This window comes from Astatotilapia calliptera, chromosome 9, assembly GCF_900246225.1.
Source record: "Astatotilapia calliptera chromosome 9, fAstCal1.2, whole genome shotgun sequence".
Taxonomy (NCBI): Eukaryota; Metazoa; Chordata; class Actinopteri; order Cichliformes; family Cichlidae; genus Astatotilapia; species Astatotilapia calliptera.
The window spans coordinates 15,176,256-15,190,147 of record NC_039310.1 but is presented as its reverse complement, the minus strand read 5'-3'; the positions used below and the strand labels follow the sequence as shown (position 1 = coordinate 15,190,147).

At 40.4% G+C, this 13,892-nt stretch overlaps 1 protein-coding gene across 3 annotated transcripts in view; it reads left to right on the top strand.

The window, feature by feature from the left end:
* The window catches only part of sema5a (sema domain, seven thrombospondin repeats (type 1 and type 1-like), transmembrane domain (TM) and short cytoplasmic domain, (semaphorin) 5A), a 174,088-nt gene that overhangs the window by 49,041 nt on the left and 111,155 nt on the right, over positions 1 to 13,892 (top strand). For all 3 annotated transcript variants that reach the window (XR_003273311.1, XM_026179439.1, XM_026179438.1), the window contains exon 2: positions 10,265 to 10,476. Coding sequence is in view for 2 of the 3 variants with exons in the window: in XM_026179439.1 (XP_026035224.1) it covers positions 10,329 to 10,476 (148 nt within the window). In the remaining variant the exon portion in view is untranslated. The remainder of the gene's footprint in view (positions 1 to 10,264; positions 10,477 to 13,892) is intronic.

The window sequence follows — 13,892 nt, the reverse complement described above, 5'->3', positions numbered from 1 at the left end:
CCGGAGCGAGGAATATGCACTGACAAAGAAAGACAGGACGCACCCTGCTGCTGTCGGTCCAAAGTTAAGAAAAGTCTTCTTGGTTTTCACTTGGAGACAAAGCTGTATTTTTTAAATGTCCAAAACAATGTGAAGGAAAACTAATTAGAAAAGATTGAACTTCTAAGGGAAAGTTTTAATCTAAATGAAGAAGCTTGAATCTTACGTATCCACGTTCATGGTGTTAGGGTTTTGTTAGCTTTGGTTCTTTTTGTGTTGTGAGATGACTCTGCCTGTGTCGTCTTCTGCGTTTTCTGTGTCTCAGTTATGGTAAGTCCTGTTTTATTTTAGTAATTGCCATCCTCTTCTTTGTCTTTATCCCTTTTATAGCCTTTATGAGCGCTTTCCAATGAGTTTTCCCAGTGTTCTAGCAGTCAGTTAGTTCCCTGTGTTTTTATAGTCCACGTCCTCACTCACTCTGTTGTCAGTCTGACAGCAAGATTGACAACAGGAGTCAGGAGGACGCTCCTTTTGTTCTCTCTTTTTTGTCTGAGCTGATGTACTGAGCTCTTCCTGGAGTTTTTGTAGCATGTAGTTTTGTAGTTTGCACTTTGTTCAGCATTCCTGCCTCCAGTGTCCTGCATTGGGTCCTCAGTGTTCATGTAGACCCATGTTCAACATAGCTTTCTTTGCATGAGGTGTCTTGGCAGATCCTAAAACCCACTGTAAGGTAACTGGGTATCACAATGATGGTTAGCACCATTCTTTGTTAACTGAGGCTTTCTTCATTAGACTCTATGATAAGGTCATTAAAACCCTGTCCAAGTCGTAGAGAGATCAAAAATATAAGTTTGCTACAAATAAGGCAAGAAGAGAATGCAGACTGATTATGATTGAGCCTGTAAATTTCATAAAGATAATGCATACATTTTATTTGATTGTTTTACTCATTCTAGCATAGCAGCCACACATAAGAAATCGCAAAGTTTAATCTTCATACTTTTAACTCTTTACCACCTGAAAGTCTAGTAGAAGTATGACTTCAAGTGCTTTTCTGAACTGACCGGTTTCTGTTGTATTTCAGGCCTGCTTATAGAACAAAAATAACACGGTAGTCTCTAATCTAATCTACTTTGTTAGTCTCTAATGGAGTCTATTCTAATGGTTGTAAAACCACATCTTTATTTATATCTACTGAGGTGTCAAAACTCGGCATTAAGGAGTCATCTAAGTGGGGTGAAGAGTTAAACGTGAATCACATTCAGGTCTGACATTTCCATGATGAAGTGTACATAGAAATCTATTATACTTTGGCTACATAAGAATGTAATGAATGGCACAAAAAGTACATTTATGTGTTTTCTCCATCACCTACTGAATCCATTCATTTTAAATTCTTTGGAAGTGAAAACATCCAGTTTGCACAGCTTTAACTTTACTTCATAGCTTTGTGTGATGGTACTTCTACCATAAGACTGACCCATACAGAGCCAGTTCCCTTCGCTGACAATCAGTATCACACTCACAGTGATTTTAGGCTGAAAATCAGAACATAACGTGCTCCATGTGCTTAGCAGGTTTCTATAGTGGTCTAACCAGGATAAAAGAGAGCCACCATTGTGACTCTAAAAACTTTGCCTTTAAGCTGTCTAATCCCTTGCTAACTAACTAATCTTCAAAGTACACCCCTTAAGGAGAAATATAATTTGTTTTTGTCCAAAACTCAAATGTCTGGCAGCCTTTGTAGTCACGTAGCTTTTACACCAGTTCATAAAATTATAAATACGAGTGCAGGAATCTGCGGTAAAAGCTATGCTGTTTAATCGAGACATCAGTGAGAGTGGCAAAGTAAAATATATAATGTATAGGATATAGAGCACACATGCAGAGGCCTGAGTGTGTAACTGTTTACACACACACTGACTTATTTGATCCAACTGTGGAGAAATTTCGATACAGAGTAAGAAGCTGGAGTGTGAAATGCTTTTGGAGTTGGAGAAAACTGGGAGAGATGTTTACTCAGCAGTGTGTGTGTGTGTGTGTGTGTGTGTGTGTGTGTGTGTGTGTGTGTGTGTGTGTGTGTGTGTGTGTGTGTGTGAGAGAGAGAGAGAGAGAGAGAGAGAGAGAGAGAGAGAGAGAGAGGAACCAAACTGTACATTTGCACATTTGATTTGTGCTTCAAAAGCCACACTGTGCAGCAAAGATAAGGTTTTGAAACAAGCCATCTGATCCAAGCGTGCTTTTCAATCCCACTCTTGGAGAGACACAAACAAAATTCTTTGCAAGGAATTAATCTGCCCTCTGATGTGGAGGGTCACCAAGCGGAAAGGGCCCTGCTGTGCTGCGATGAGCCTTTGATGGCAAAATCATCACTCCGTCATTCTCTCTGTCATCCGCTGAGCCTGTGAGACACCCAGCGGACCGAGGTGGACTAAGAGCATAAACACTGAGGGAAGAGGTCAGCGAAAGGTGGAGACAGAGGGGCACGCGGAGGGATAACAATATAAGACAGGGGAAAAAATCAGACCAGTGGCAGTAAGGAAAATCCCATTAGAGCCAGAAAATAACAAAAGTCAGAACACAGGCCAGTCTTTCTGTCAGTCATGTTGTGTTTCACACAGCAGTCATTCACTCAGTCAGGCACCTCATCAGTCTCTCTGTCAGTCAGTCACCTTGTTTGTTACTGGGCCACGTCATTTGTCAGTCATCCTGTCAACCTGGCAGGCGCTTGGTTGTTTGTTGGTTACTCAGTAAAACAGCTAATCGTTTTGGCTACTCAGCTAGTTGGTCAATGCTTGAACGCTTGAGTCATTTGTTTAGCCGTTTATTATTTCATCAGGTCACTTTCTCTACAAATAATTTTGTTCCATCATAATCTAATCTGTCAGTCTGACATTTTAGAAAATAAGACAGTCGGCTGTCCCTTTCAGAGCGACGCATCTCCATTTCTGTGCGCGCTTTGGTCTAAACACAAAATCGCAGAAACCAATTGGCAGACAGAGACACAGAACAACAAACCAACACTGGCAGTAACCCACCTGATAGACAGAGTGATAAACAGGCAAACACCAAGCCAGTCACATTCCAAATACACACATATAAGTCTGCAGCTTTACAAGCGTAGAGCTTTATAAAGCAGCTAGTGTCTTTGTGTGCTCTGCTCTAAAGCACAGTCTGGGTTGATTTTACTGGTGGTGTGCTGTGGGGCCATAGTGAGAGTGAGAGAGGGAGACCAGTGGGAGTGAGAGAAGCATCTATCAGCACCGTGGTGTGACCCCGATCTCACACTCCCCTGACTGTGTTTGGACAGATGGATCATCACTGCACTGCTCACATTTGACAAACGTGCTTACATGTGTGTGTTTGTATGTGTGTGTGTGTGTGCCCCCATGAATGTGTCAGTATGATGAATACAATGCCACCGTTTATTCAGGAGTCTATTCATTATGTATAGTGCAGTTTAACCATCATGAAGTCCCCTTCAGACAAAATCAATAGTGTTGTTAATATGATCCTCTCTGCACTTGTTACTGCAGGAAGACCTCAATTGATTAGTTAGTTAACACCTCAGCTCCTAAAATGCATATGCAAATGTGCGTGAGTGCAGACGGTGCAAATGCGACTGAATGCATTATTTTCTGCGTTTACATTTCGCTTCAAGTGATTTTAGCGAAATTATTCATAGTGTGGTGTCTCAAACAGTTGGCTTAGTAAAGGCATAGAGGTTTCAGTCCAAGACCATCACAGTTTAACACCCTACATAAGATTTCAGTGGATTACATTTGCAGTTTAATCTAAACAAGATGTGACATGATATTAATTAGTGAGCTCAGGGGCGCTGGTACCTGTTTTCCACTGCTTCAAGTCTTCTGCTAAACTGAGCTAACCACCTGCTGCCTTCAGCTTTATATTTAATTTAGAAATATGAACATGACCCCCCTAATTATTCCACTAAGTTCTGACATCAAAGTATATGTTAACAAAGATGTGGTTTGGTGACCATTAGAATCCGGTCGTTAAGTGATGACGTGACGAATCCTACTTCCAGGCCTAAAGTAGTCTGCGTTTAATATGGCTTTTGTGTTGTTAACATGTTTAATGTTATGTATTTTCTTCTATTTAATCTCAAAAAGCTCCTAAAACAGTCAGTGATCACTGTTGACTTCCCTCGGCTTTTATTACCGCTAATCATTTATTTAAGCTCAGTTTTTAAAACCTTAGGATGTAACTACAGCCCAGCCCATGCAGCAGTATATGAATGACTAACCTCGTATTGTGGATGGATTATCTCAGTTGTTCTCCTGGCTGAAGTTTGGTCCTTTTACAGCATCCTGCCATGCCATGTTTATATTATGCTAACATAGCTGTGTCACTAGCGGTCACGTAGCACATCATTATATACCAGCTAGCCAAACTTCAGTAACCCTACAAACGTCACTGCTGTTCAGTTTTCTGTCTTCATTTATGCTGGAAGTGATAACAGAGCTGTACGTTTTAATTTGTTTCCAAAACCCCGCAGTCAGGACATGCTATATTGTATTTAGATAGAAGCTAGCGAGCTAACTTCCTGCTAACATCTAACTCCATTAAATGTCATAAATTCAGTTTTCATGGATGCCTGGATGTTAAACTCAATTGTTACACCTGGTAGAGCAGAACGCTGATCATTTTATTAAAGATGAAAGACTTTAGAGAGTTTTTCAACTCTCAGTAATGCCATAGTGATCGTTTGATATATGGACCTGCAGCGGAGTTTAGGCCCAGACACGGCTAGTGACGTCAGACTGAACGACCGGATAGTTTCCTGCATAGGCATAGGTCACTCTCACTTACTTCTGATACAAAGCCAGCCATTTTATTCTACAAGGAGGCCTGAAATATGACTGAAGCTCCTCTGTTCAGAAAAGAGCATCAAGGTTTACACCAAATAGGCTTTCAAGGGGTAAAGTGTTCATTAAAGTGGTAGCTGGAGGTTGATAGCCGCCACTAAGAAATCAATTGCTAAAGGTGCTGTGACTCAGACCTAGAGACTGGTCAGCAACCCCTTCATGACCACTATTCACTAAGGAACATTGTGTATTCCCTGACTGGTTGGTAAAAACGCCCCTGCAATTGCTTTGGTCATTAGTAGCTTGCCAAAGTCATCCACAGTTTGCATGGAACTGCTCTCCAAGCAGCAGTGGAACTGTGAAAAGTATGACAGTTATGGTGCTTATTATTGTCAAAAAGGATCATATATAAATGTGTGATTGACCAGTTGTGAGTTGGGTAGCGTGCTGTTTCCCTCTATTTCACAGTCAGATCTTTCTCATGCACATAAAACCTGGTTTTGATAAGTTAAGGTGGGGATGGCGAATATGCCCAGCTTCTGGCTTCACAATAGCTGGTAACCCACCCACTTCACTAACTCATGTACCAATGACTAATCCATGTTTTATATTCGATCCTGTAATCTTAACAACTTCTACATCTTTCACTTTTTAAAGTAAAAGCTGTAGAAGTTGTTAGAAGTTGAAGGTGGTATTCTTACACAGCCCTTGAATAAAACAAAGTAATTATCATTTATCATTCAATTTACTTTTTTGAATATGAATTAACCTGACTTCAATAGGACATTATGTACATATGTACTGTCTAATTACAATAATTATACAGAAAATTACTTATGCAAGCTTTAAATTCCTTCCATTTATCAAATGTCATTTACTGAGCAGTCCATGACAGCGCTTCAATGTTAATTATAGTTATATACTTATACCTATACTAATCAGAATATAGAGCTACTGCAGGGGTGGGGAGAAAGACAGAGAAAAATTGTTCTGTTTGAGTTATTGCTGATATTTTTGAGCCTTTTAAATGTTGCATTTGACATTAACTAAAAAGCAGCTGCACTTACACTTGGTCTCCTTCTGTAGCTAGCTTGTCTTGAAGATAAGCACCATGATTGCAAGTTTATTGACACGAACATTCATGAACCTGCTCTACTGAGAGACATGATAAAGGGGAAAAGGATGTGTGGCCAGTGACAATAGTGTCTCTCTACTGGAAGCAACAAAAGCACACACACACACACACACACACACACACACACACACACACACACACACACACACACACACACACGCACACATTATTATCTTGCGTGACATTATTAAACTGCCAGTCAGATTTATCCAATTATAATTAAGGTGCTTTAACACCTTTCTAGATTGTTCCAGCCCACTTTACCCTCTGACCTTAATTGGGGTCTGCTGTCATCCATTCATGCTGAATATAGGCTCATGAATCAACAAGACAATAGCACTAATGAATTCAATTCAGTTCAGGTCAGTTTTATTTATATAGCACTAAATCACAACAACTAGACAACCCCCTATGAGCAAGCACTTGGTGACAGTGGGAAGGAAAAACTCCCTATTAACAGGAAGAAAGCATTTGCCACAACCAGCTGTGGGTGATGAGAGGGAGACGAGGCAAAAGACACATTGTGGACGAGAGCCAGAGTTTAGTCATTTGTAGTGATTAGAGTCAAAGTGGTGTACAAACACTCACAGACTGCAAAGAAGTGAGTGAAGAAGAAATGCTGTCAAAACATTTAGCTCACAAAGCTCAACACTTCCCCGGGTTGCATACGGCTCTCTACATACATTTCATATGACATCATTTATACCATGTTAAGTTTTTATGTGACTTCTACTCCCTCTGCTCTGTGCCCTGAATACACCGGGTGTTATCCATCACCAGGTCCCCGGGTGCTGTAAAATGCACTGGCCGTGTACATGTGTTCTTGTCTAGCATTGAGAATAGTAGTGGGTGGTGGTGGAGGCGTGTATTAATGCCCTGGAGATGATTTAGAGTTAAACCACCGAACAGCAGAGCTCTCTTCCAGTTTTCTCCCATAGGACAAGTCAGTGGCTTGTGGTGAGTTACAGAGAAAATAGGATCCAGTCAGAAATCACTTCAAGTGAAACAACAGCTTAAATGGTTTCTCTTTAAATAATGCAACAGCTCATGTGGTCATAAATCAGGTTTCTGTGGGTCTTTGAAGTGACATATGCATTTTTAAAATTTATGGCTCAAATGTTTTTAGCCTCTAGATCTTAATTGTTTTGCCATGTAATGAGAGGTTTTCATTGGAGTTGGCTTTCATGTGAATAGGCAGAATAGGCAGTACTGTGCAAAAGTCTTGAGCTACCCCTTGTTTCTCTTTATTACGCTTACAAGGAGTCTTTTAAAGTGGACTTGAGCAACATGAGTGAAAAATCCAAATTTGAATTTTTGGGTTCACAATGTCATCAATATGTGGCAGAGCTCAAAAAAGAAAACAGTGAGTGTCTACAGCTATGTATAAAACAGAGACTCTCTCATGGTTTGGAGCTGCATTTCGGCCAGTGGTGTTGGAGATCTTTTCAATGGATGCAATTATGAACCCAGAAATGTACGGTCAGACTTTGATCCACTATCTAATATCATCTGGAAAGCATCTGATATGCCTCATTTGTCAGGATGACAGTGATGCCAAACACACTGCCAATGCAGTAAAAGCATACCTGAATAGAAAAAAACATGCAGTAGAGCACTATCCATCATAGATCGGCCTCCCCAGATCCCAGACATCAACATTATTGAAGAATATTGACATTAACAAGAACAAAGAAAGCTTTGGATATCCTTGAAGCAACCTGGACAATTATACCTGAAGACTGTTAATAGATATTACAAAAAAAGTTTGCCTAAAAGAGTTCGGGCTATGTTGAAGAATAAAGGCGGTCATACCAAATATTGACTTTCAAGGTCAGAATTCTACTGACTCAATTTTCACTTCACATGCTGTGTTTCCATGTATGAAGTTTCTGCACCTATTTCTTATAAAATCTAGAGAAATGTCTTGATGAGCAGATCTACATGTATTAATCAACTTAATAAACATTCCCACTATTGTGGTGACCAGCAGATGAATTACACCAAATGAGTGCATACGACCATAAACTTTAGCGCATCCTGAACACTACATTTACCTTGAAATGAAGGCATATTAAAAATTTTAACATCCTGTAACTCAGTGGAACACAGAGAGCACACGAAATGATGAAGAAACAGATAAAAGGGACTGGTTACACAATAGCATGTATTTTTAAATAGCGCAACAAACTGTGCTCAAATGAGATGGCAGTGTTTTGTTTTCCGTGTGCGTGCATGCAGGGATGTTTGAGATGACGGGAGGTTACATGCAGGATTGTTACTGAGGGAGCGAGGCCAACAAAGGGCGCTCAACCTGCTGGCCCTGGCTTAAGCTCCTGTCAGCTAACCCTCTGTATGGGTGTGAATGTGTGTGTGCGTGTTTGTGTTGGGGGACCAGCAAATACGCTCACAGAAATCCATGTGAATAACCGAGCCCTTTTAAATCTCTGACCACATACACACACAAGACTGTAAAAACATCCATAATCTCATTTCCTAAATCGGGTTCACCTCTGCGCTCAGAAGATTATGAAATATTTTCCCTAAGTGAATGCAGGCAGAAAAGGTTGTAAGGCTGCATGAGAAATGACAAGAATAATGTCCAAGCCAGCAGACTAGCAACAGGTAAAATAGCTTTTTAGTGGGCAAAACATTGCTAAAGAGTGTCAAAGAAACTAGCAGACAAAGAAAGGTGCCATGTAAAGCGACAGGTTGACTAAAGCAAAATTTAGAAAGAGTACAGAAGCTGACGCATGAACCGTCAAGACGAAAGGGAAATGGAACAGAGAGAGGCAACTGGCGCTGGCTGTCACTTGCTTTCCCTTCTGTAGATGACAGGTGTTTTACATTACTCTGCGGGTGAGAGCAACACATATATCTGCACCGCCTGCACCTTTACACACCGGACTCAGAGCGAATTCCATATCGCCCCCTCGACCGTGGAGCTTATTCATGCACACTAAGGCCAGAGTAAACTTTTCATTCAAGGAGAAAATGAAATAATACCGCCACACTATCGGCATTATGGTTTTCACTTGAAAGCAGGAGTAGGTGTCTTATATTCTACCCCACAGCCACTCCAAGCTTTCCAGCACTAAGGGGGATTCATACTTCAGAGAGAAGTGGAGCTCTGTGGAGCGCAAATGTTCACACCAATTCTTTTTTTCTTAGCTTGCGAACAGCTAGCTTTTCTTTTTCTATATTTGACTGTTTTCCCACAAGCAACACAAAGATGAACTTTTACTTTTCCTTATTTGCAACCTACCGTTCGTAATAAATGAACTGTGCATGCTCCAGAAAATACAATTTCTTCCACTGGCTGGACAACAGATGAAAAGCCTATTTCACATGCAATAAAAATAATAAGAGTTTTCCACAGGTTCAGCTGCTCTATTATGAAAACCTAAAGCAATGCCTTCCATCACTTGCACTTTACAGCTAAGACCACGAGTATCTTTGCTCACTCCACCGCACACGCTGCTCCTAATGTCGTATACAGTCAGAAAGACTTGCTCCTCCGCTGCGCACAGCATGCATCTTTCTTGGTATTAGCATCACATAAGTGATTAAAAAGTAATGATGTCAGTGGTCTAGACTGCTCATCAATTCACCCCCACAAAGAAAGAAATCAGGAACAATTGAGTTGTGCAAACTGCTTTGTTTGTCTCATAGCGAATGACTACAGGACGCGCGAGTCTGCTGTGTGCATTATGTAATAATTACGTCTGCGCATTGGAGGGTTTGGCTGTGAATAAAAATGTGTCAGATGTGCAGCCGCTATAGGATGTAATTGAGCCACAGGAGTGCTGTGCTGCTCAGTGTGTATATCAGTCACAAAGGCACAAAAGAATGATGAAAAACACATGAATACCCTATTCTTCCTTCGTCGTTAGAGACAGCAAAGCTTCTCTGCAGTGGGCGCAAGGACCTGCACAAAAGGGCATTTAATGTCAGATATTAGAGGGCAGACAAACACCGCCCTTTGGGTGATAATGCATACCACGTCTGACTGACCGCGGTGGTGTCAGAGGTGTGAGAAGTGAGGTCTCACAGTGCAGACGAGCACCCTGCTGTTTCCCAGCACAAACTCTGCACACTTTTCCCTGAAAATCTGTCACACTCTCTATTCTTCACACCTCACTCCCCTGCTCCCTTTTGGTAAGGATTTATATTTGCAGCTTTTCATCTCCTGAGGGGAATGCTGCGCGCTGAGTGTAGCGATACAGAGGGGCTGTATAAGATTTTCAGCACGCGGATTAAATCAAATGTGAAATAAACCTTTGTTAAAACCTACATCTGTCTCTTTCTCCTTCTGTCTCTCCAGGTGTGTCTCCCCAATGCGCTTGGCCCTTGAGGCCTGAGGAGAAGTGAGCCAAGCCCAGGCCCCCATGGGACGCCCTGTTATCCAGCATGCACTGCTGCTTCTGCAGTGCATGCTGGTCCTACGGCCTGGAGGTGTGGCCGGCAGGAGAGGGCCAGTGCTGCTGCCTGAATCACCCTGTTACAGGACGGAGCACCCACTCGTCCCACACTCAGGTAGGTGGTTTAAGAAATGCGCTCTCTTGACGTCATCAGAGCGACTCGTTCCATTTTTCCCCCTCCATTCATAAATATCTGAAGTTTTCTCATCAGTTATACTCATTTCCTTTTCCACTCTTAGCAAGGTTAAACTTGTAAACCATACATGTTTCTGAATGGTTTCATTATTTCAGTTCTGTTGCTAAGAGACATAAACAACCTTGCACACACGTCACGTTGATTGCGATGAACAAAGTTAAAGAAAGTACACAAAGCTTGTAAAGAGTTTGTCTTGTTAGAGCAGTTTTTCTCACACTCTTATGAAATGCTGTTGTAATTATCACTCTAGAAAACACCGTCGTCGCATTTGCTGCCTGGCAAGTTTTAATCTGTGTAAAAGTCATTTTAAATGCACTCAGCACTTTGAAAAATGTTCAGATCCGCAGCCCTGGAGAGCAATGAGCCTAAACCTTTGATTGCATTACAGACATGAGGTAAGCGTACTTCTAAAGCCTAACTCACATTTACTACATTTAATGTGAATTAACTGTTCACCAAACCTCTGCCAAACAGTGAACATCCAATTATATCTTAGCAGCTGTAATTAGGCACTTCAGGCCTGTCAAACTGTGGATTTTTCCACCAGTTTTAATGTTATTTAAATGCAGAGTGATACTGCCTGTGGTGTGGGTTTTCTTTCTTTCTTTTTTTGTATTTAAAAGAGCAAAAATCCAAGTATGGAAATAAGTCTCTTCTCTAATGTTTCCAGCTCACCAACTTTCTGCACACAGTACAACACTATTATTATTATTATTATTATTATTATTATTATTATTATTATTATTATTATTATTATTATTATCTGAAGTGTACAGCTTAAGCATTTACTCTATAAAGTTATTTGAATCACAGTCATCAAACAGTCATGTTAAATAACTTTACACACAATGATGAAAAGCTTGAACAGGTTTTGAGACTGAGGATGATCTATCATAACAAAAAATTATCTCGAGAACATCGTCTGCAGCATCTGGAGGTTTTTCTCTATTTTTAACATTACATCAATTTTTTTATTTTCTGAAACCTTGACCACTATGGTTCTTAGGAGGCTCTGGGATTTCCTCTCACTAAAGAGCTTACAGAACTAAGAAATGAAATGCTGAGACAATCCTCCCAGCTCCACTTCCAGGGGAGAAATGTTCTCTGATTATCAATGAAGAAGCTCTGGTAATTTCAGTCTCTGGTAAGCAGGATTTAGATCAAATGTCAGATTGTCTGTTTTAGATGAAGATTCAGTGTTGATTTTACCATTTACATAAAAAATTATTACCATAGGTAACTACATTGATGTCACATGTTGGTTTCTGAAATCCTGTTTCATCCTGTCTAGTTGAGCATTTTCACTGTTGCCACCTTGGCGTATTAGTTAATATAACGAGAGGCATGTGGTTGATCAAACGTATCAGTCACAAGTTGTTAGCCAATAAGAAACAGAAATGAACAAAAGTATGGGCAAGATTTACAAAATTCACCAAATCTTCTATTTAATATGACCCAAAATGAGTGACTGGGACCATAAACTCAGAAGACAGTAAGAGTTCACAGAGCTCAAGTCAGAAAGATATTTTCTCATAGACTTCTGTTGAAGTCTGCAGTTATGCGGCAACTAGTCACACGACTACTAACCACATCTGGTTAACTTGTTCCCCTTGTTTAAAATCATTGTTGCAATGCAGGGTCAAGTGAATAAGCCTGAACTAGATTATGTTTGAATTCTTACAATCTTGACAGATAAGAGGGTGAACAACGAAAAAGCCCAATGCAGCTTCTGTTTAAGAGACTATTTTATAAGACTTTTACTTTAAGCAAGTACAACCAGAAACATTCAAACGTCGAGACCTTAATTATCCAGCTCATAAATTTTACAGATTTCATCAAGCAAAATTAATGATCGCTGACTAGCTACTATGGGTGGGGCCTGTTTTTTTGGTTTTTTTGTCTTTGTCAGACTGAAATCAAGGACTCATTGTTTAAAAAAAGAAAAAAAAAGTATTGCCTAATACTAAAAATTTACAACAATTGAAATGTGCAAACATAGCATGTGAAAAGAGAAAGACTAGCAGCAATTAATGAAACTAGCAGTTAGAAAAAGGACACTTATGGATTTTTCTGGTTATGTCCTCTTGGAACGATCCAGCTCTAATCTGTAATTACAACATTTCTTGCTGTCTAGGAAAAGTTCACCTCCTTTATTAACTTCCTCTTTGTTCCACAAGGCAGACGGTGCCTTTGTTATGGGCCTTTTGCTACATGGCTCTGCAGTTTTTAGATACAGTATGTTCTGCATCCGATTTCATTGTCCTCACTCTCTGTCATACTTTTCTATTGAACAGCTAAACTGTAATGAAACGCTGTGAATCCAAGTCGACTGAAGGTATCAATAGCGATCAATGCAGTTCTGTCTAGCCGCTGCGAGGCAGCAGAAATGTCATTGAGCTGTTTTCATTACAACAGAGCCCCAGTCACATAATCTCATAGCATTCTGTCTGGGTAAAATTGACTGGAAGAGCAAGGTCACTGCATGTGATCCACACGCATGCATAGACTCATATTCCGAATAACTACCCACCTATAACCCTAATTCTCCCTCACGCTGTCTCCCTTCCTAATCTTTGTCACTTCATTGTTAGCTGAGCCGATGCTCTTCCCTCTGCACCGATTGAGTGCAATGATGATGACTAACTGCCCAGCTAATGCAATACCTTCATACCTTGTGCTTTCTGCGTGGGGAGGATCAGACATCAGCTGGTGGGTCAGCTGTGGTCATTGCGTTTGTGTTCTCTAATGTACCAGATTGGCCCATTAAGCTTCAGTGGGTTAATGCTTTGGTTGAAATATAGGAGCATTAATAAAGAGGGTCGACATTTTAGTTAGCATTCAGACACGGTTCAGCAACACAGAGCCGACTGAACAGAGGAAGAGAAAGGCAAGTACAGAAGTCTTTAGTGAGTGATTAGCTGTGGTGATACAGTTGCTTCTTAATGCAAAGAGTCTTTAGAGCTTCTTTGGGGAGTTATTAAATAAAAGTAGATGATGTATGGTTAAAAGCTAAAAGGTTGACTCACCAAATTACAAAAGCATTTAAGGTTTTATGCCAATACAGTTGACATTAACTATACATAAAGTATGTTAACCGTTGTATTATGAGGCTAAGATAAGATATTAAGTGCGAAGATATCAGCTCATGGCAGCAAGCTCACCAAAGCTAAAGACTGTATGGGAGTACCACACAGACACAGAAACCTGCTAATTAGTGCTTCTTAACGCTAAATACTATAATAGTGTGCACCAAAGCAGCCTTGGACAGTCTATTACTACAATTAACCACACAGAAAGTCATATTATCTCTTTGATAATTGCACACAAAAAAACTT